The 22675-nt window shown below is 49.3% G+C and overlaps 1 protein-coding gene across 2 annotated transcripts in view; it reads right to left on the reverse strand.

Annotated features, from left to right (window-relative positions):
* Nucleotides 1-22675, reverse strand: part of ZFYVE16 (zinc finger FYVE-type containing 16) — a 172660-nt gene that overhangs the window by 62183 nt on the left and 87802 nt on the right. For both annotated transcript variants that reach the window (XM_075325150.1, XM_075325149.1), the window contains one exon: nt 2871-2953. In XM_075325150.1, the coding sequence (XP_075181265.1) occupies nt 2871-2953 (83 nt within the window). The remainder of the gene's footprint in view (nt 1-2870; nt 2954-22675) is intronic.

The raw sequence follows: 22675 nt of genomic DNA on the forward strand, positions 1-22675 counted from the left end.
CAGATGCTACAGCCGTACGGCTAGTGGAGTCCAGGACGGCGTTCATGGCGTAGGACGAAAAAGCTGATGCCTGAGAGGTCAAGGAAGAAACATGCGGAGCAGAATTCCGTGTGACAGCATTAATCTCAGTCAGACAAGCCGAGATTGCTTGGAGAGCCCACACAGCCGCAAAGGCCGGGGCGAAAGACGCGCCCGTGGCCTCATAGATAGACTTCACCAAGAGCTCTATCTGTCTGTCAGTGGCATCCTTCAGGGATGAGCCATCGGCAAAAGACACAACGGACCTAGCAGCCAATCTAGAGACTGGAGGATCCACCTTGGGAGAGTGTGCCCAGCCCTTAACGACTTCAGGTGGAAAGGGAAAACGCGTGTCAGTGTGCCGTTTAGGAAAGCGCTTGTCCGGGACCGCTCTGGGCTTCTGGACAGCGTCCCTGAAGTTAGAGTGATCAAAAAACGTATTGCGCGTACGTTTGGGGAAACGAAATTGGTGTTTCTCCTGCTGAGAAGCCGACTCTTCTACAGGAGGAGGCGGGGGTGAGAGATCCAACACCTGGTTGATGGACGAGATAAGATCATTAACTAATGCGTCCCCCTCAGGTGTATCAAGGTTAAGGGCGAAGTCAGGGTCAGAGCCCTGAGCTCCCACGTCCGCCTCGTCTTCCTGAGAGTCCTCAAGCTGAGCGCTTAGCCGGTCTGGGACTGCGGGGGCTAACCTTGGGGCTAACCTTGGAGCGCGCTGCGGCGCGGACCGAGAAGGGCCTGGAGGAGACAAGCTAACAGGGGCCGGAGCCTGTGAAGGGCCCGGTCTGGACTGCAATGCCTCAAGGAGCTTAGATGACCATTTGTCCATAGACTGTGCAATGGATTGAGAAAGTGACAGAGAGTTTCTCAGCGAAAGAGGCCAAGGCCGGTGACTCTGTCCCTGCAGCCTGCTCAGTGGGAGCAGGGGGATCTACATGAGCCGAGGGGCCCACAAGTGCCCTAGGCTCCGGCTGAGCAAGTGTGGCAGGAGTCGAACATTAATCACAGTTGAGGGTAGGTGGACCCCGCAGGCAACATAGCCCCACAAGAGGTACAGGCTGCGAAAAAAATCTGTGCCTTAGTAGCTTTGCTCCTTGTGGACGACATGCTGTTGTCTCTCAGGAGAGTGACCACTGAGGGTATATGGGAAAAGGGTATACAGCCTGTTCGAACAGATATATATATCTATTATATATATATATATATATATATATATATATATATATATATATATATATATATATATATATATATATATATATATATATATATATGTATCTATTCCGGCACCCTAGGGGGACCAGCACCGGGTGACCGGTGTGGCTTACCGACCGCTAACGAGCGGAGTGTATCCTCCAGATTCCCTGTCCTGGATCCTCCGGAGCTGCAGAGCTTTGTCACTGAGAAGCATCCACCGGCAGAATGCCAAAAATGGCCGCCGGAGCTCTCAGGGGAGGAGTCGGGCCGAGGGCGGCGCCAGGAAAGAGCGGGAATCTGGGGTCCCCACAGTGGTCAATGAGGGGGGAGGGAGACATGCAGGATGCTCCAGCCCTCACATCCGACGTCATGTCGGTAATCCCGCCCTTCCCCCTGACAGGCAGGCCCGGTGGCGGGATTTTTCACAACTAGGCCGCGGCGAAGCCGGGGACTAAATTTGAGACCGCGCCCGACAAGCAGGCACGGTCGGCGCGGAAGTCCGCCGAAAAGACAACGGATTGAACTACCGCGGCTTCCGGGAAGAAGGTGCGACCCTCCCTGTACAGTCCCCCCATGGGGACACAGAGTACCTTCACGTTGCAGGGCCCGGTCCCTGGGGTTGAAAGATGCTCCGGTCCGACAGGTTCCACCAGGGGCTGCGGATGGAGCACGGTCCCAGCAAATGGATGACCGCTCAGGATCCCACTTCTCCCAGAGCCGCATAAGGGATGGTGAAGGAGACGGCATGTGGCTCCAGCCTCTGTACCCGCAATGGGTACCTCAACCTTAACAGCACCGCCGACATAGTGGGGTGAGAAGGGAACATGCCGGGGGCCCCATCGGGGTCCTCTTTTCTTCTATCCGACATAACTATGTCATGAGAATGCATAAAACTGAGGAGCCCGTGATCCACGGGAGGGTGTATAGGCAGAGGGGAGGGGTTACACTTTTTAAAGTGTAATACTTTGTGTGGCCTCCAGAGGCAGAAGCTATACACCCAATTGTCTGGGTCTCCCAATGGAGCGACAAAGAAAAACTGTAATAAATTGTAAAAATGTAATACACTATGTAATTACAGTAGATTACATATATATCTTGTATATATATATATTACATATTGTATTACATATTTACAATTTATTAGTTTTTTGTGTTCTAAAGTTGTATTCCAATAAACATTTTATGTTCTATCCAAATATCTTGATTATTGTATCATAAAAATAATTAAATGTCTGATGTTCACATTTTACTGCAGTACATTTTTCACTTAAATATAAGCAATATACTAAATATTATTTAGTAAAATATTCAGCACATTCTGCATTGCACTACTGTCCCCAATTTATTATATATTTTAGGAGTTGGAGTCGGTGCATTTTATACCAACTCCACCAAAATGAGCTCAGGCTCAGACTCCGACTCCACAGCCCTGGTGACCACTGCAAGTCACGATTCTTAGACTTTGCTGGGATGCTTTTTCCTTACCTTCATTGATTAAAAGAAGGAAAAAAGCTTGGGAGAAAAAAAACAAAACAAAACACGTGGACACATGGCCTAAGTGAAGCTCTCAAACGCCAACATAAAGCTTTTTCAGTTGCTGCTTTAGTTTCATATTCAATCTCTTTGCTATAAAACTTACAGAAAATACTTACAGTCAGCAGGTTTATTATGGTATGTCCAATCTCTCCAAACACAGATTTCCGATGTCTGCGGCTTGTTACTGGAGATGGATAGACTTAAGGAAATAAACACAGACAGTCAGGAATAACGAACGTGCCACTTCAATCTAGGCTGAGGCTAAACAGCTTTTTATTATTAATTCATAGCTTTTAAATTACTTACTTAGATCTAACAAGTAACGTTTCTCCTTGTGGAAAGTGACATGTCTAGCATGCCTGGGTGAGGAGGCTTATGAGCCATGCAATGCTCCTCTGGGAAATGAAATGTGCAAATTGCCTTTACAGAGAGGAAGAAAACTTGAAGCCTAATGCCACCTATTGGAAGTAGCAATCCTAAAAGTCAATATCATACCTTGCCATATGACTTAGGATAAATGCTAAACCAGAATCTCAGTTTGCACACAGTGTTTCGGGGTTTTGCCCCTCATCAGTGCAAAGTATGAGATCTGATTTGGCTGTATGGAGGCTTCTGACAAATTTTACAAATATACTTCAAGTAACAAAGATCTCAATCTTTAGCTATATCGTTCCACTTCTGGCAGGGGTTCAACACACGACTGTGTATTGTATGTTGTCAATGAGCAGTGCTGTGTATGGAGGGATGGCAGACTGGCTTGTTTCTATAGCTAGACCAGCCACCTTCTCTCATGGACAATGCATGAGCAGCACTGTTGCTTTTGGGTCGCGAGTTCAATTCCCACCAAAGACAACATCTGCATGGTGTGTATGTTCTCCGGGCGTTTTTATGGGTTTCCTCCATCACTTCTGTTATGGTTAATATTTTATATTAAGTTTGATTATCATTTAAGCAATTTATATATCTATATATCTTTGATAATTTTGTACTTTTATATTAGCTTCATAAGTGTTATTCATAAAAGCAATAACACAGGGTGTACTCTTTGTTATAAAGATGCTTTTGTCTCAAATGTCTTTGTTAATGAATGTCCAGAAAACTGGACAGAACTAGACTTTTAGGAATGCAGCAGGATCCATAATTTACGATCTTGTTATTGTCAACCTATATACCCATTTAAGGTAATCTATTAGGTCATGCCCCTTTCTTTGTGACAGTAATAAAACTAGTGTCTTGGGCATCTGAGGTTCAGACACAGCCTGGTACACGGACATTGACTGTGTGTTCTTGTGTTTGTCTCCGATGCATCGCTATTAATTGGACCAACATTGGCAGATCTGGAGATCCCTTGCATCTCACCCTAAATTAGCTCTCCCGGGAAAGTGGTTTCCACGACAGAACATGGTGCAGAAACCCGGGATGGTTACTGGACCTCTCTGTGACCCGACTACAAAGACCTTCCCAGGAACCACTGAACAAAATTCGCGGTGAGTAACCCATTGTGTTACAAATGTTTCAGTGCTTTCTGGAGGTCCGAGACGGGTACGTAGTGGTCCAACAAGACCATTCTTATCAAACCTCTGCCAGTGTTTGGAATTTGTGTGTATGATTGAAATAATAGAGATATGCCATCTGTGATCTGTTATATGTATCAATGTGTTTTTAAATGTGCGAATGATTGTTGAAGGAAATTGAATGAAGAGTATATCATCTCAGCAGTTGAAAGATATGTTGTCCTGTGTTTTCTATATGACTGTTATGTCTGGAATTATATGTTAAGCTATGAGGATCCTTTAATGTGGGACTGATTGATCTTTGAGTGATGGATGTATTGTAAAGAAGGGAATTTTGTTTACTTACCGTAAATTCCTTTTCTTCTAGCTCTAATTGGGAGACCCAGACAATTGGGGTATATAGGCTATGCCTCCGGAGGCCGCACAAAGTATTAAGGCCCCGTCACACTAAGCAACATCGCTAGCAACATCGCTGGTAACGCACAACTTTTGTGACGTTGCTAGCGATGTTGCTGTGTGTGACATCCAGCAACAACCTGGCCCCTGCTGTGAGGTCGTTGGTTGTTGCTGAATGTCCTGGGCCATTTTTTAGTTGTTGCTGTCCTGCTGTGAAGCACAGATCGCTGTGTGTGACAGCGAGACAGCAACAACTAATGTGCAGTGAGCAGGGAGCCAGCTTCTGCTGAGGCTGGTAACTAATGTAAACATCGGGTAACCAAGAAGCCCTGTCCTTGGTTACCCGATATTTACCTTTGATACCAGCCTCCTCCGCTCTCACTGCCTGTGCTGCCGGCTCCAGCTCTGTGCACATGTAGCTGCAGCACACATCAGGTAATTAACCCGATGTGTGCTGTAACTAGTAGAGCAAGGAGCCAGCACTAAGCAGTGTGCGCTGCTCCCTGCTCTGTGCACATTTAGCTGCAGCACACATCAGGCAATTAACCCGATGTGTGCTGTAACTAGGAGAGCAAGGAGCCAGCGCTAAGCATTGTGCGCTGCTCCCTGCTCTGTGCACATTTAGCTGCAGCACACATCGGGTTAATTAACCTGATGTGTGCTGTAACTAGGAGACTGGGGGCTGGTCACTGGTTGCTGGTGAGCTCACCAGCAACTCGTGTAGCCACGCTCCAGCGATCCCTGCCAGGTCAGGTTGCTGGTGGGATCGCTGGAGCGTCGCAGTGTGACAGCTCACCAGCAACCTCCTAGCAACTTACCAGCGATCCCCATCGTTGTTGGGATCGCTGGTAAGTTGCTTAGTGTGACTGGACCTTTACACTCAAAAGTGTTAAGCCCCTCCCCTTCTGCCTATACACCCCCGTGCTCCCACGGGCTCCTCAGTTTTGGTGCAAAAGCAAGAAGGAGGAAAAAGAATTATAAACTGGTTTAAAGTAACTTCAATCCGAAGGAATATCGGAGAACTGAAACCATTCAACATGAACAACATGTGTACACAAAAAAACAGGGGCGGGTGCTGGGTCTCCCAATTAGAGCTAGAAGAAAAGGAATTTACGGTAAGTAAACAAAATTCCCTTCTTCTTTGTCGCTCTATTGGGAGACCCAGACAATTGGGACGTCCAAAAGCAGTCCCTGGGTGGGTAAAATAATACCTCGTAAAAGAGCCGTAAAACGGCCTCTTCCTACAGGTGGGCAACCGCCGCCTGAAGGACTCGTCTACCTAGGCTGGCATCCGCCGAAGCATAGGTATGCACCTGATAGTGCTTCGTGAAAGTGTGCAGGCTCGACCAGGTAGCCGCCTGACACACCTGCTGAGCCGTAGCCTGGTGCCTCAAAGCCCAGGACGCGCCCACGGCTCTGGTAGAATGGGCCTTCAGCCCTGAGGGAACCGGAAGCCCAGCAGAACGGTAAGCTTCGATAATTGGCTCCTTGATCCACCGAGCCAGGGTTGATTTGGAAGCCTCTGACCCTTTACGCTGGCCAGCGACAAGGACAAAGAGTGCATCCGAGCGGCGCAGAGGCGCCGTACGAGAAATGTAGAGTCTGAGTGCTCTCACCAGATCTAACAAGTGCAAATCCTTTTCACATTGGTGAACTGGAGGAGGACAAAAAGAAGGTAAGGAGATATCCTGATTGAGATGAAAGGGGGATACCACCTTAGGGAGAAATTCCGGAACCGGACGCAGAACCACCTTGTCCTGGTGAAACACCAGGAAAGGGGCTTTGCATGACAGCGCTGCTAGCTCAGACACTCTCCGAAGTGAAGTGACTGCTACTAGAAAAACCACTTTCTGCGAAAGGCGTGAGAGAGAAATATCCCTCATTGGCTCGAATGGTGGTTTCTGAAGAACCGTCAGCACCCTGTTCAGATCCCAGGGTTCTAACGGCCGCTTGTAAGGAGGGACGATGTGACAAACCCCCTGCAGGAACGTGCGTACCTGTGGAAGTCTGGCTAGGCGCTTCTGGAAAAACACAGAGAGCGCCGAGACTTGTCCCTTAAGGGAGCTGAGCGACAAACCCTTTTCCAGTCCAGATTGAAGGAAGGACAGAAAAGTGGGCAAAGCAAAAGGCCAAGGAGAAATACCCTGAGCAGAGCACCACGACAGGAAAATTTTCCACGTCCTGTGGTAGATCTTGGCGGACGTTGGTTTCCTGGCTTGTCTCATAGTGGCAATGACCTCTTGAGATAACCCTGAAGACGCTAGGATCCAGGACTCAATGGCCACACAGTCAGGTTGAGGGCCGCAGAATTCAGATGGAAAAACGGCCCTTGAGATAGCAAGTCTGGTCGGTCTGGTAGTGCCCACGATTGGCCGACCGTGAGATGCCACAGATCCGGGTACCACGACCGCCTCGGCCAGTCTGGAGCGACGAGGATGACGCGGCGGCAGTCGGCCCTGATCTTGCGTAACACTCTGGGCAACAGTGCCAGCGGAGGAAACACATAAGGGAGCTGAAACTGCGACCAATCCTGAACTAAGGCGTCTGCCGCCAGAGCTCTGGGATCTTGAGACCGTGCCATGAACGCTGGTACCTTGTTGTTGTGCCGGGACGCCATGAGATCGACGTCCGGCACCCCCCAGCGGCAACAGATCTCCTGAAACACGTCCGGGTGAAGGGACCATTCCCCTGCGTCCATGCCCTGGTGACTGAGATAATCTGCTTCCCAGTTTTCCACGCCTGGAATGTGAACTGCGGAGATGGTGGAGGCCGTGGCTTCCACCCACAGTAGAATCCGCCGGACTTCCTGGAAGGCTTGCCGACTGCGTGTGCCGCCTTGGTGGTTGATGTATGCCACCGCTGTGGAATTGTCTGACTGAATTCTGATCTGCTTGCCTTCCAGCCACTGCTGAAACGCTTTCAGGGCAAGATACACTGCCCGTATTTCCAGAACATTGATCTGAAGCGAGGACTCTTGCTGGGTCCACGTACCCTGAGCCCTGTGGTGGAGAAAAACCGCTCCCCACCCTGACAGACTCGCGTCCGTCGTGACCACCTCCCAGGATGGGGGTAGGAAGGATTTCCCTTTCGATAATGAAGTGGGAAGAAGCCACCACCGAAGGGAAGCTTTGGTCGCCTGCGAGAGGGAGACGTTCCTGTCGAGGGACGTCGGCTTCCTGTCCCATTTGCGAAGGATGTCCCATTGAAGAGGACGCAGGTGAAACTGCGCGAAAGGAACTGCCTCCATTGCTGCCACCATCTTCCCCAGGAAGTGCATGAGGCGTCTCAAGGTGTGTGACCGACCTTGAAGGAGAGATTGTACCCCTGTCTGTAGTGACCGCTGCTTGATCAGCGGAAGCTTCACTATCGCTGAGAGGGTATGAAACTCCATGCCAAGGTATGTCAGCGATTGGGCCGGTGTCAGATTTGACTTTGGAAAATTGATGATCCACCCGAAACTCTGGAGAGTCTCCAGAGTAGCGTCGAGGCTGTGTTGGCATGCCTCTAGAGAGGGTGCCTTGATCAGCAGATCGTCCAAGTACGGGATCACCGAGTGACCCTGAGAGTGGAGGACCGCTACTACAGTAGCCATAACCTTGGTGAAAACCCGTGGGGCTGTTGCCAGGCCGAACGGCAGTGCCACGAACTGCAGGTGTTCTTTCCCTATGGCGAAGCACAAGAAGCGCTGGTGCTCTGGAGCAATCGGTACGTGGAGATAAGCATCCTTGATATCGATCGATGCCAGGAAATCTCCCTGGGACATTGAGGCAATGACGGAGCGGAGGGATTCTATCCGGAACCGCCTGGTCTTTACGTGTTTGTTGAGAAGTTTCAGGTCCAGGACAGGTCGAAAAGACCCGTCCTTCTTTGGGACCACAAACAAGTTGGAGTAAAAACCGTGGCCCTGTTGCTGAAGAGGAACAGGGACCACCACTCCTTCTGCCTTCAGAATGCCCAGCGCCTGCAGAAGAGCCTCGGCTCGCTCGGGAGGCGGGGATGCCCTGAAGAATCGAGTCGGGGAACGAGAGGTGAACTCTATCTTGTAACCGTGAGACAGAATGTCTCTCACCCAACGGTCTTTTACCCGTGGCAGCCAGGTGTCGCAAAAGCGGGAGAGCCTGCCACCGACCGAGGATGCGGAGTGAGGATGCCGAAAGTCATGAGGAAGCCGCTTTGGTAGCGGCACCTCCGGTGGTCTGTTTAGGACGTGACTTAGACCGCCATGCATCAGAGTTCCTTTGATCTTTCTGAGGCCTTTTGGACGAGGAGAATTGGGACCTGCCCGCGCCCCGAAAGGACCGAAACCTCGACTGCCCCTTCCTCTGTTGGGGTATGTTCGGTTTGGGCTGGGGTAAGGATGTATCCTTTCCCTTGGATTGTTTGATGATTTCATCTAAACTCTCGCCAAACAATCGTTCGCCCGAAATTGGCAAACTGGTTAAGCGCTTTTTGGAAACAGAATCTGCCTTCCATTCCCGTAGCCACAAGGCCCTGCGGAGTACCACCGAATTGGCGGCTGCAACCGCCGTACGGCTCGCAGAGTCCAGGATAGCATTAATAGCGTAAGACGCAAATGCCGACGTCTGAGTGGTTATGGACGCCACCTGTGGCGCGGACGTGCGTGTGGCTGCGTCAATTTGCGCTTGACCTGCTGAGATAGCTTGTAGCGCCCATACGGCTGCGAATGCTGGGGCAAAAGAAGCGCCGATAGCTTCATAGATGGATTTCAACCAGAGCTCCATCTGCCTGTCAGTGGCATCTTTGAGTGAAGCCCCATCTTCCACTGCAAGTATGGATCTAGCTGCCAGTCTGGAGACTGGAGGATCCACCTTGGGACACTGAGTCCAGCCCTTGACCACGTCAGGGGGGAAAGGGTAACGTGTATCCTTAAGGCGCTTAGAAAAACGCTTATCTGGACAAGCATGGTGATTCTGGACTGCCTCTCTGAAATCAGAGTGGTCCAGAAACATACTCTGTGTACGCTTGGGAAACCTGAAACGGAATTTCTCCTGCAGGGAAGCCGACTCCTCCGCCGGAGGAGCTGAGGGAGAAATATCCAACATACGATTGATGGACGCAATAAGGTCGTTCACTATGGCGTCCCCGTCCGGAGTATCAAGATTGAGAGCGGCCTCAGGATCAGAATCCTGATCAGCTACTTCCGCGTCATCGACCAGCGATTCCCCTCGCTGAGACCCTGAACAATATGATGATGTCGAGGGAAAATCTAAGCGAGCTCGCTTAGTCGGTCTGGGGCTGGGGTCTGTGTCAGAACCCTCAGCTTGGGATCCATGAGATACCCCGGGAGGACATTGTTGGTCCAGCTGAGGTGGGCCCGGGAACAAAGAATCAACAGAGTCCCTGTGCTGAGATACCGGCCTGTACTGCAAGGCTTCTAGTATCTTAGCCATAGTCTCAGAGAGTTTTGCAAACTCTGTCCCCGTCACCTGGACATTGTCAGCAGGTGGCTCCCCCTGGGCCCCTCTTAGCAGAGGCTCTGGCTGAGCAAGTGCCACAGGGGCCGAACAGTGCAGACAATGAGGGTCAGTGGGACCTGCCGGTAGCGGGGTCGTACATGCGGCGCAGGCAACATAATAAGCCTGTGTTTTGGCACCCCTGCCTTTCGTGGGCGCCATGCTATTATCTTCCCTGAGCAACACAATAGGGTATATAGCCAGAAATCAACTGTGCACTATACAGTGTAAAATAAACATATAATGTTACACTACTGCACAATGGGGCTAGCACCACAGGTGCTGCTTACCACCCGCTTAAAGCGGTTGTGAGGCCACCAGAGTCCCTGCCTGGGTCTCCCAGATTTTGTCCCCCTCTGCAGCGTCCGAGGAGCTGACAGGAATGCGTCCTGAGGAGAGGAGGGAGCCGTGGGCGTGACCCAGAAAGAGCGGGAACTGGTGCCTGCACTGTGCACAGTGAGGGGAGTGGAGTATGCAAAGCATGCTCCAGCCCTCAGTGCTGCTCGTTCTATGCAGCGTCCCGCCCTTCCCCTGCCTGTCAGGGCTATGGGCGGGAGGAAAGGAAACTAGGCCGCAAAAAGCCGGGGACTCTAGTAATAAACGCGGCCGCCGTAAAAGCGCGGCCGGCGTGGAAGTCCCCGGCGCACTACAAGTCCCAGCCGCGCCGCAGTGCTTCCATGGCAGCGGCGGTCAGTGCGGCAGTCCCTATACATAAACACACTCAGCAACGCTGAGTGTGTAATGGCACATATTAACCCGGTCAGCTCCGCGGTCCCCGGTGCACTAGCACACCCAGCAAAGCTGGAGTGTTGCTGTGCGCGGTCCCCACGGGGACACAGAGTACCTCCAAGTAGCAGGGCCATGTCCCTGAACGGTACCCGGCTCCTATCCAGCAGGCTCCACAGGAGTTGTGGATGAAGCACGGTCTCAGTGCCTGAAGACCGATAGGATCCCACTTCCACCAGAACCCTGAGGGGGATGGGGAAGGAAAACAGCATGTGGGCTCCAGCCTCCGTACCCGCAATGGATACCTCAACCTTAACAACACCGCCGACAAGAGTGGGGTGAGAAGGGAGCATGCTGGGGGCCCTATATGGGCCCACTTTTCTTCCATCCGACATGGTCAGCAGCTGCAATCTGTGGAGCTGTGCGTGCGTGTCTGACCTCCTTCGCACAAAGCAAAAAACTGAGGAGCCCGTGGGAGCACGGGGGTGTATAGGCAGAAGGGGAGGGGCTTAACACTTTTGAGTGTAATACTTTGTGCGGCCTCCGGAGGCATAGCCTATACACCCCAATTGTCTGGGTCTCCCAATAGAGCGACAAAGAAAATCTGATAAACCATTGTGCTGGCATTTATGTTCTCTTGCATTTGCATTTAAGATGGGAATTGGCTTAATAGGAGTTGTAGTTTGTAATCATCCAGTTTATCCAGACAAAGAAACATATAGCCAGAGAGGGAAAACTTATTGTAGATTTATTTTTGGAGCTGCGCCCTCTACAGGACAAGAAAGGGAACGTGTTTGAATAGTTGAAATCTGCTCTGCTCTGGTCTGGATACACTGTCTCTTTTGTGTTTAATGTAATCTGTTTGAGTCAGAGGTAGATGGAGATTTTGTAGGACATTAGCTTAGTCTCCCATGATATATTATATTGAGAAGTAGAAGTAATCCCAATAACTGTTGGTAGTAGAGTTTATGAATTGTTATTTGTTTGGTTCTGTCTCAGAATTGTACGGGTACAGAGGGCTGGTAACCTGATGCTTCCTAGAAATTCTTCTCTTGCGAGAACAGTGGTTCTGGGAGTAGAAATCCTTCTCTTGCGAGAAAATTGGTGCTGGGAGAAGAGTAGAGTCTTCTGCGGTTAAGACTATGGCCCATTTCAGTTCTACGGTTAACTGCGGGCATTGAAGTTGCAGTCAGAGGACTGGCAGCTATAGGACGTAATCAGCCTCAGAGGTACCACCCATGTCCCTAAAAAGGATATAGAAGAAAGACGAAAAGGGAATGAAGCAATGGATTGATGCAACATGTTATTGGAATTTTTTTTTGTTTTGGGAGACGTTTTTCTGCAAATGTGAAGACTGTTTGAAAGATAAAAACAAACAGGTTAGAATGTGGTAAAGTATCCAAGCGTCTCTCACTGAGTGACCATAAATCAGATTAAACCATTCATGGTGGTGTATATGTAATCTGTGATAGTATAAAGGCCCAGGGAACACTGCAGTCTCTATAACTGATGTAAAACCTGCACTGCCTCCCCCCTTCAGCACCCCTGCCATATGCAGGATCATTGGGATAGACCTGCAGACATTGTGGCCAACACAGTCCCTCTAGAGCTAATATTGCGTGTCCTGTGTTTCCCTATGCCCAGGCATATTGTCCTTGCTACCTACATCCTGAATCTCCTGTAAAATTACCCTTACATTTAGAACATATCACCAGGGTATTCAGAAGGTATATCTGGCCACATCGGAAAACATAATCTTGGTAACTTTCCAGAGAATGGAGTTTAACAGAGGATTAGACACTGGTTTTAGGCAGAATAAGCGACAAGATCTGTTGCAGATTGTAGCATAGGACCATACTCAGTTTTGGGTATGAACATAATGATAAGAATCATGGACTATTGCTGCGGTGTGTTCTAAATGCCCATAGACCTACAGTCCAGGGCGCTGTACCAGTCTCAAAAAGTGCAGCAATATGAAATGGATGTATTTTGTATTTGAGGGAAATATCCCCTGGGGAGCTGAACTAGAAAGGAAAGCGTTAATTTGGCCCCCCTGCAGCCAAGTAGAAGAAAAGGGAGGGGTAGAGGTATAATCCACCACAAGAAGGAGATAAGAGACTAAACTACAGGAATACACAAAAGAGTGAGGAGGAAAAAAAATAGCCTATATGTAACCATTATAGAGGAGAAATAACACAATAATGTTTATTGATAACAAGTAAAATGGTGCAGTGGGTACAACCGAGAAAGGGCAGCATCACAACAATCAAAATATGTAAAAGGAATATTTATAATGTTGGATTATAAAGGAATGTTTATAATGATGACCACAAGCAGCAATGTGAATAGACCCGTATTGACCTATAATGATACAAAAAGCAGCATGAGTTATAAAAAGTAACATGCTGCGTGTGTATGTAAGGCAATGAGTTTATAGAACAGAATGGAATGATGGTGAAGTATATTACAGCAGCAATGTATGAAGAACCATACAAAAGTACATGGTGTAAATGTAAGGTGCTAAAAAAAAAAAAAAAAAAAGAGAAAATGTGCAAGCAGTAGCAATGGTAACTGTGTCAGCTAAAAAGACTGAAGGTATGTCAGCCATGCTGCATAGGAAGATAGCACAATGTGTGAGAGGATGGTGCCTCGCTACAGACATCTTGTTGGTGTGCGATGTCCAGAACCAATGTGTGGTTTTGTGATTAGTGTCACCTTCATCAGGGTGTGGGGTTGTCGCAGCCCTAGAGGCTTTAAAGGCTTAGACTACAGCAATGTAAAAGGTTGGGCTTGTGGGCAAAAAGGTTTTTTTTTGTTTTTTTGAGGGGACAAATGTCCCAAAAAGGCAACAACTACTATCGTGACCCCCACCACCATAGGAAACTGACAATTCAGATGTCTCCCACAACCCCATTGTCATCCCCCGGGGACTACATTCACTGTTCCTATTTTGTGACCCAGGTTTTAGTTTTCTCATATTCACTTATTAATTTAAGGACAGACGTGTTGCAGAAAATTGGGACCTGCATAGAATTTATCCTAATTGGGCCCAAGGTGACCACCCCCCTTAAAAGAAGGCGCCCTGTGTAGTCTCCGACGAATCCTGACTGACAATTCCCAAAGCTAGTTGTTTGACTCGAGAATAAACCCAGAGAGTTGTGGTCACATAAGCAAAATAGACGTGGGAAAAACCTTTAACCCTTTACCGCCACAAGCAGGTTGGACATATAGCCGGCGTCCTCACCCAAGAACACGGTGGCAGACAGCACCCTCCAGAGTATTACTCTGGGATACTACATTCAGTTATTACAGTGACCCCTGCTTGTGTAAGAGCTGGGCAGCTGTTTCAGGACTCTATTAGAAAGACAGAGGACATAGTGTTAAGCTGCGCCCTCACTCCAAGCTCCTCATGCTGTATCTGAAAGACTCCAACAGGCTCAGACCCACCATCCTTCAGTATAAAGGCCGGACAAATATTAAGTTTTTCCCTCTTTACATTCCCCCATAATGCTCTCAAACTATAATGGTCTAAATCCAGCTGCATGATTAACAGTGGATTGTAGAAAAGGGAGGAGAATATTTGGATGGGGAAGTGGGAGGAACCGTGAGCCAAGACCTGCCCCTGAGGTAGGGACCATGAGACAAGACATGTCCCTGTGGGAGAGATCGTGAGACAAGACTTGCCCCTGAGGGAGAGACCGTGAGACAAGACTTGCCCCTGAGGGAGAGACCGTGAGACAAGACCTGCCCCTGAGGTAGAGACCGTGAGACAAGACTTGCCCCTGTTTTTCAAACTAGCAGATGAAGAAGTTCAGTTTGATATGACACGTGACTGTCAGGCATTGGTGGAGGCAGAAACAAAGGACTTGGCAAATATCACTGATGTACCACTCACTAACCCCTCTGCTGAGTATTTTATAGATGGTTCCATAGCTTTGGACAATGATCAAGGACTGTTCATCACCGGGTATGCAGTAGTCCACAATGGTAAGGCAGTAAGAACCATTCCCTTCGAGCTACTCTGCGCAAGAGGTTGAGCTGAAGGCATTCGCTGTAATGTGCAGTCTGGGAGAAGGTAAGAAGAGTAATGTATTTTCTGACTCACAATACGCTTTTGGGGTAGCACACAACTTTGGCGTCATTTGGTGGAGCCGTAATTTCCTGACCTCTGTTGGCAAACCCATAAAGAATGCGCAGGCGGTAGAGCAGCTACTGACAGCACTCACCCTTCCCCGAAGGGCAGCCATAGTCAAAGTATCGGCACACACACGGGAACAAACTCCCCTTGCAGTAGGGAATGCACTGGCCGACAAGGCGGCTAAAGAAGCAGCAAGACTACCTCTGACAGACATACTGGCCATAACAGACATAGCCCTCTCAGGGAGCTTAGTGACCGAGAGTGCGGGGCGCCACCTTTCAGCAAAGGAGGCTGGCACCGTACCGGCCCCAGTGGCCGTTGATCGTGAACTGTTTCAGGTCTTCCACACCCAGGCCCCCTCAAATGAACAGAAAGAATGCGCTGTACGGTCAGAGTCAGTGGTATGGCAGGTAAACACCCGGATTTGCCTCCCTTGCTGCCTGTTCCCCATGATGGCTGCCCTGGCACATTCCCCGGTGCAAAGGTGTGACGTGTGCGGTAGTGCTGCAAAACTGATGTGCCCCAGGGTTCCCGAATATGGCTGCAAAGTATGTCTTGTTTGTGCAAAACACAGCCCCGGTAGGCCTATTTGAGTTCCGCAGAAATTCAGCACCAAAACCAGATTACTCATTTCAGAGACTGCAAGTGGACTACATACTGCTGCCTAAGGTGGGTACTTATGAATATGTCCTGGTATGTCTGAAGCTTAGACCGTGATGAAAGATAATACAAAGACCACAATTACCATCAAGAAAGTAATAAGTAAGGTGGTTTGCAGATATGGGTTTCCCAAAACTATAGAAAGTAACAGAGGTGCTTACTTCAATGGAGAATTAAATGAAACAGATCATGGCTACTTTGGGAATAGAACATGCTTTCCACGTTCCCTTTGACCCACAAAGTAGTGGGAAGGTGGAACGCTTTAACGGTACTCTTAAATTAAAGTGCATGGAGGAAACACACTTGTCCTGGGTAGATTGCTTGCCCATCGCATTGCTTTCAGTGAGAACTGCCCGAAGAGGTATAAAGAAGCTGTCCCCATATGAATTAATGTTTGGTAGTATTCCTGAGACAGAATTATATTTCCCACAGCAATTGCAGGCCTCGTATGCTTTTCTCACTGAATATGTCCCTGAGTTGCACAAACATCTCACTGTTACTCATAACTGTGTTCTTTCCTCCATCCCAGACCCCAAGTTTATAAGCGGCACACACACACCGGCACCAGGCGACTGGGTAGTGGTCAAGAGACACATAAGGAGACCATTGGAGCCTAGATCCAGGGAGCCATTCTAAGTGATGCTAACCACTGCCACTTCTGTCAAGATCCAAGGCAAAGATACAAAGATAACCACTCTGCCTTTTGGATTATGCTGATGGTAACTGTACCTCTTGTCCTATCAATGAGGCACTAAAAGAGGACTGTGATAACAAACTGATAAAGCATCACCAAGTTCTGTTCCAAGATATGGACTCTAAAGCACTAAGAACTGTTGGATATGCACTCCGAGCCCAATATCGTCTAATTCTATGCCATATCTTGCAGATCCCCTGATCCTATATGAGGACTATAAGTTACGCCTGTGATGCTCCCACTCTTAGGACTGGAAAAACTGTGAGAGTACTTCAATTACTCGTGATTATTTGTAATGATAGTTGTTTCCAGAAAAGTGACCATGGATGTTTTGAGCAATAGTGAACTGTGGTTTACACATTCTGTGTAGACTTGTGAACAACTTTACCAATTTAACTAACATTTTGAGTCTAAGACATCCTGAAGGAATGAGGTCTGTCTCAAAAACTGCTGAAATTTGTGTGCCAAACCTTCGAGGCAAAGGACGTTTGACTGATATGTGTTGTGTTGGGAGAACCACTGACATAATACACTGCATAATTCCTAAGCATTTATATCTAGTATGTGGTCACCAGGCCTATAAATGACTTCCCTCATGGTGTTCTAGATATAAGTGCTTTACCCAAACATTCCCTATATAACCGAGCTGCAGACAAATGTCTCCGACAATTTGGTTCTCAGGTATCACTGGGTGGCTGATGGGCATTCTACAGATGGGAATGTTGGTACTATTAGTGTATGTAGCTGATAGAATTGGTATATTTGTAATGACAACACTATGAAAAGAGACATGTAAGATCAAGTATCACAGGCCATCACTTACAACATGTGAAAAATACCTCAGTGCTCCCTTAGTAAATATATATGATGAAATTTACAAACAAGATATCTATCGGTGAACGGGGTTGGCCCCTCCATGCTGTCATAGCATGGGGATATAGCTGATATATAAATTGTCTGTAAATAATAAAAAGGGAGGAATTGTTATGGTTAATATTTTATATTAAGTTTGATTATCATTTAAGCAATTTATATATCTATATATCTTTGATAATTTTGTACTTTTATATTAGCTTCATAAGTGTTATTCATAAAAGCAATAACACAGGGTGTACTCTTTGTTATAAAGATGCTTTTGTCTCAAATGTCTTTGTTAATGAATGTCCAGAAAACTGGACAGAACTAGACTTTTAGGAATGCAGCAGGATCCATAATTTACGATCTTGTTATTGTCAACCTATATACCCATTTAAGGTAATCTATTAGGTCATGCCCCTTTCTTTGTGACAGTAATAAAACTAGTGTCTTGGGCATCTGAGGTTCAGACAAAGCCTGGTACACGGACATTGACTGTGTGTTCTTGTGTTTGTCTCCGATGCATCGCTATTAATTGGACCAACATTGGCAGATCTGGAGATCCCTTGCATCTCACCCTAAATTAGCTCTCCCGGGAAGAAGGGAATTTTGTTACTTACCGTAAATTCCTTTTCTTCTAGCTCCTATTGGGAGACCCAGACGATTGGGTGTATAGCACTGCCTCCGGAGGCCACACAAAGCATTACACTAAAAAGTGTAAGGCCCCTCCCCTTCTGGCTATACACCCCCAGTGGGATCACTGGCTCACCAGTTTTAGTGCAAAAGCAAGAAGGAGGAAAGCCAATAACTGGTTTAAACAAATTCACTCCGAAGTAACGTCGGAGAACTGAAAACCGTTCAACATGAACAACATGTGTACCCGAAAAACAACCCAAAAATCCCGAAGGACAACAGGGCGGGTGCTGGGTCTCCCAATAGGAGCTAGAAGAAAAGGAATTTACGGTAAGTAACAAAATTCCCTTCTTCTTCGGCGCTCCATTGGGAGACCCAGACGATTGGGACGTCCAAAAGCTGTCCCTGGGTGGGTAAAGAAATACCTCATGTTAGAGCTGCAAAGACAGCCCTCCCCTACGGGGAGGCAACTGCCGCCTGCAGGACTCTTCTACCTAGGCTGGCGTCCGCCGAAGCATAGGTATGCACCTGATAATGTTTGGTGAAAGTGTGCAGACTCGACCAGGTAGCTGCCTGGCACACCTGTTGAGCCGTAGCCTGGTGTCGTAATGCCCAGGACGCACCCACGGCTCTGGCAGAATGGGCCTTCAGCCCTGATGGAACCGGAAGCCCAGCAGAACGGTAGGCTTCAAGAATTGGTTCTTTGATCCATCGAGCCAGGGTGGCTTTTGAAGCCTGCGACCCCTTGCGCTTACCAGCGACAAGGACAAAGAGTGCATCCGAGCGGCGCAGGGGCGCCGTGCGGGAAATGTAGATTCTGAGTGCTCTCACCAGATCCAACAAATGTAGATCCTTTTCATACCGATGAACTGCATGCGGATAAAAGGAAGGCAAGGAGATATCCTGATTAAGGTGAAAAGAGGATACCACCTTAGGGAGAAACTCCTGAATGGGGCGCAGCACTACCTTGTCCTGGTGGAACACCAGGAAAGGAGCTTTGGATGACAGCGCTGCTAGTTCAGACACTCTCCGAAGAGACGTGACCGCTACCAGAAATGCCACTTTCTGTGAGAGTCGAGAAAGTGACACATCCCTCAGGGGCTCGAAAGGCGGCTTCTGGAGAGCAACAAGGACCTTGTTTAGATCCCACGGATCTAACGGCCTCCTGTACGGAGGTACGATATGACACACCCCCTGCAGGAACGTGCGCACCTTAGAAAGTCGCGCTAGACGCTTCTGAAAAAACACGGATAGTGCCGAGACTTGCCCTTTCAGGGAGCCGAGCGACAAGCCCTTTTCCAACCCAGATTGCAGGAAGGAAAGAAAGACAGGTAACGCGAATGGCCAGGGGGATACTCCTTGTGCAGAGCACCAGGATAAGAATATCTTCCACGTTCTGTGGTAGATCTTAGCAGACGTGGGCTTCCTAGCCTGTCTCATGGTGGCAACGACCCCTTGGGATAATCCTGAAGACGCTAGGATCCAGGACTCAATGGCCACACAGTCAGGTTCAGGGCCGCAGAATTCCGATGGAAAAACGGTCCTTGGGACAGTAAGTCTGGACGGTCTGGTAGTGCCCACGGTTGGCCGACCGTGAGATGCCACAGATCCGGGTACCACGACCTCCTCGGCCAGTCTGGGGCGACGAGTATGACGCGGCCGCAATCGGATCTGATCTTGCGTAACACTCTGGGCAAGAGTGCCAGAGGTGGAAACATATAAGGGAGCCGGAACTGCGACCAATCTTGCACTAAGGCGTCTGCCGCTAGAGCTCTTTGATCGCGAGACCGCGCTATGAAGGTCGGGACCTTGTTGTTGTGCCGAGACGCCATTAGGTCGACGTCCGGCACCCCCCAGCGGCGGCAGATTTCCTGAAACACGTCCGGGTGAAGGGACCATTCCCCTGCGTCCATGCCCTAGCGACTGAGGAAGTATGCTTCCCAGTTTTCTACACCCGGGATGTGAACTGCGGATATGGTGGATGCTCTTTCCTCCACCCACATCAGAATCCGCCTGACTTCCTGGAAGGCTTGCCGACTGCGTGTCCCTCCTTGGTGGTTGATGTATGCCACCGCTGTGGAGTTGTCCGACTGAATTCGGATCTGCTTTCCTTCCAGCCACTGCTGGAAGGCTAAGAGGGCAAGATACACTGCCCTGATTTCCAGAACATTGATCTGAAGGGTGGACTCCTGCTGAGTCCACGTCACTTGAGCCCTGTGGTGGAGAAAAACTGCTCCCCACCCTGACAGACTCGCGTCTGTCGTGACCACTGCCCAGGATGGGGGCAGGAATGATCTTCCCTGCGTTAATGAGGTGGGAAGGAGCCACCATAGCAGAGAATCCTTGGCCGTCTGAGAAAGGGAGACTTTCCTGTCCAGGGAAGTTGTCTTCCCGTCCCACTGGCGGAGAATGTCCCATTGAAGTGGACGCAGATGAAACTGCGCGAATGGGACTGCCTCCATTGCTGCCACCATCTTCCCTAGGAAGTGCATGAGGCGCCTTAAGGGGTGCGACTGACCCTGAAGGAGAGACTGCACCCCTGTCCGTAGAGACCGCTGCTTGTCCAGCGGAAGCTTCACTATTGCTGAGAGAGTATGAAACTCCATGCCAAGATACGTTAGTGATTGAGTCGGTGCCAGGTTTGACTTTGAAAAGTTGATGATCCACCCGAAAGTCTGGAGAGTCTCCAGCGCAACATTCAGGCTGTGTTGGCATGCCTCTTGAGAGGGTGCTTTGACAAGTAGATCGTCTAAGTAAGGGATCACCGAATGACCCTGAGAATGCAAGACTGCTACCACTGCCGCCATGACCTTGGTGAAAACCCGTGGGGCTGTCGCCAGACCAAATGGCAGAGCTACGAACTGGAGATGGTCGTCTCCTATCACGAAACGTAGGAAACGTTGGTGCTCTGTAGCAATCGGCACGTGGAGATAAGCATCTTTGATGTCTATTGATGCAAGGAAATCTCCTTGAGACATTGAGGCAATGACAGAGCGGAGGGATTCCATCCGGAACCGCCTGGCGTTCACATGCTTGTTGAGCAGCGTTAGGTCCAGAACAGGACGGAACGAGCCGTCCTTTTTTGGAACCACGAAGAGATTGGAGTAAAAACCTTGCCCTTGTTCCTGCAGAGGAACAGGGATCACCACTCCTTCTGCTTTTAGTGAGCACACCGCCTGCAGAAGGGCATCTGCTCGGTCGGGATGTGGGGAGGTTCTGAAGAACCGAGGCGGAGGACGAGAACTGAATTCTATCCTGTACCCGTGAGACAAAATGTCTGCTACCCACCGGTCTTTGACCTGTGGCAGCCAAATGTCGCAAAAGCGGGAGAGCCTGCCACCGACCGAGGATGCGGAGGGCTGAGGCCGAAAGTCATGAGGCAGCCGCCTTGGAAGCGGTTCCTCCGGTTGCTTTCTTGGGGCGTGACTGAGCCCGCCAGGAATCTGAGCTCCTTTGCTCCTTCTGAGTCCCTTTGGACGAGGAGAAATGGGTCTTGCTGGAGCCTCGAAAGGACCGAAACCTCGACTGCCACTTCCTCTGTTGAGGTTTGCTTGATCTGGGCTGGGGTAAGGAGGAGTCCTTACCCTTGGATTGCTTAATGATTTCAGCCAATTGTTCACCAAACAGTCTATCTACAGATAGCGGCAAGCTGGTTAAACATTTTTTGGAAGCAGAATCCGCTTTCCATTCCTTTAACCACAAGGCTCTGCGCAAGACAACAGAGTTGGCAGACGCAATTGAGGTACGGCTTGTAGAGTCCAGGACAGCGTTGATAGCGTAAGTCGCAAACGCAGACATTTGCGAGGTTAGGGACGCTACTCGCGGCACTGCTGGACATATGATAGAGTCCACCTGTGCCAGGCCAGCTGAAATAGCTTGGAGTGCCCACACGGCCGCGAATGCTGGAGCAAACGACGCGCCAATAGCTTCATAGACAGACTTTAACCAAAGGTCCATCTGTCTGTCATTGGCATCTTTAAGCGAAGCCCCATCTTCCACTGCAACTATGGATCTAGCTGCAAGCCTGGAGATTGGGGGATCCACCTTTGGACACTGGGTCCAGCGTTTGACCACGTCCGGGGGAAAGGGATAACGTGTATCCTTAAGACGTTTGGAGAAACGCTTATCTGGGTAGGCATGGTGTTTCTGGACTGATTCTCTGAAGTCAGCGTGGTCCAGAAAAGTACTCAGTTTAGGCTTGGGATACCTGAAATGGAACTTCTCCTGCTGTGCAGCTGCCTCCTCTGCAGAAGGGGCAGGGGGAGAAATTTCCAATAGACTATTGATGGCCCCTATAAGGTCATTTACCATGGCGTCACCATCAGGAGTATCCAGATTGAGAGCGGTTTCAGGATTAGACTCCTGATCACCCTCCTCTGTCTCATCATGTAGAGACTCTTCTCGCTGAGACCCTGATCCCCGTGATGACGTGGGGGGTCTCTCCCAGCGAGCACGCTTAGGCTGCCTGGGACTGTCATCTGAATCAGAGCCGTCAGGCTGAGATGCCTGTGACCCCCTTGAAGCACTGATTAACTCCAACTGAGGGGGACCGGGGAACGTTGCCGCAGCAGTGTCCATGGTCTGAGTAACTGGCCTGGCCTGCAAGGTCTCTAGGATTTTTGTCATAGTGACAGACATCCTGTCAGCAAAAACAGCAAACTCTGTCCCCGTCACCGGGACAGGGTTCACCGGCGACTCTGCCTGGGCCACTACCACCATAGGCTCCGGCTGACGAAGTGGCACAGGGACCGAACATTGCACACAATGGGGGTCATTGTAACCTGCCGGTAGATTAGCCCCACAAGCGGCACAAGCAGCGTTCACAGCCTGT

The sequence above is a fragment of the Anomaloglossus baeobatrachus genome, chromosome 1 (assembly GCF_048569485.1).
Source record: "Anomaloglossus baeobatrachus isolate aAnoBae1 chromosome 1, aAnoBae1.hap1, whole genome shotgun sequence".
Classification (NCBI taxonomy): Eukaryota; Metazoa; Chordata; class Amphibia; order Anura; family Aromobatidae; genus Anomaloglossus; species Anomaloglossus baeobatrachus.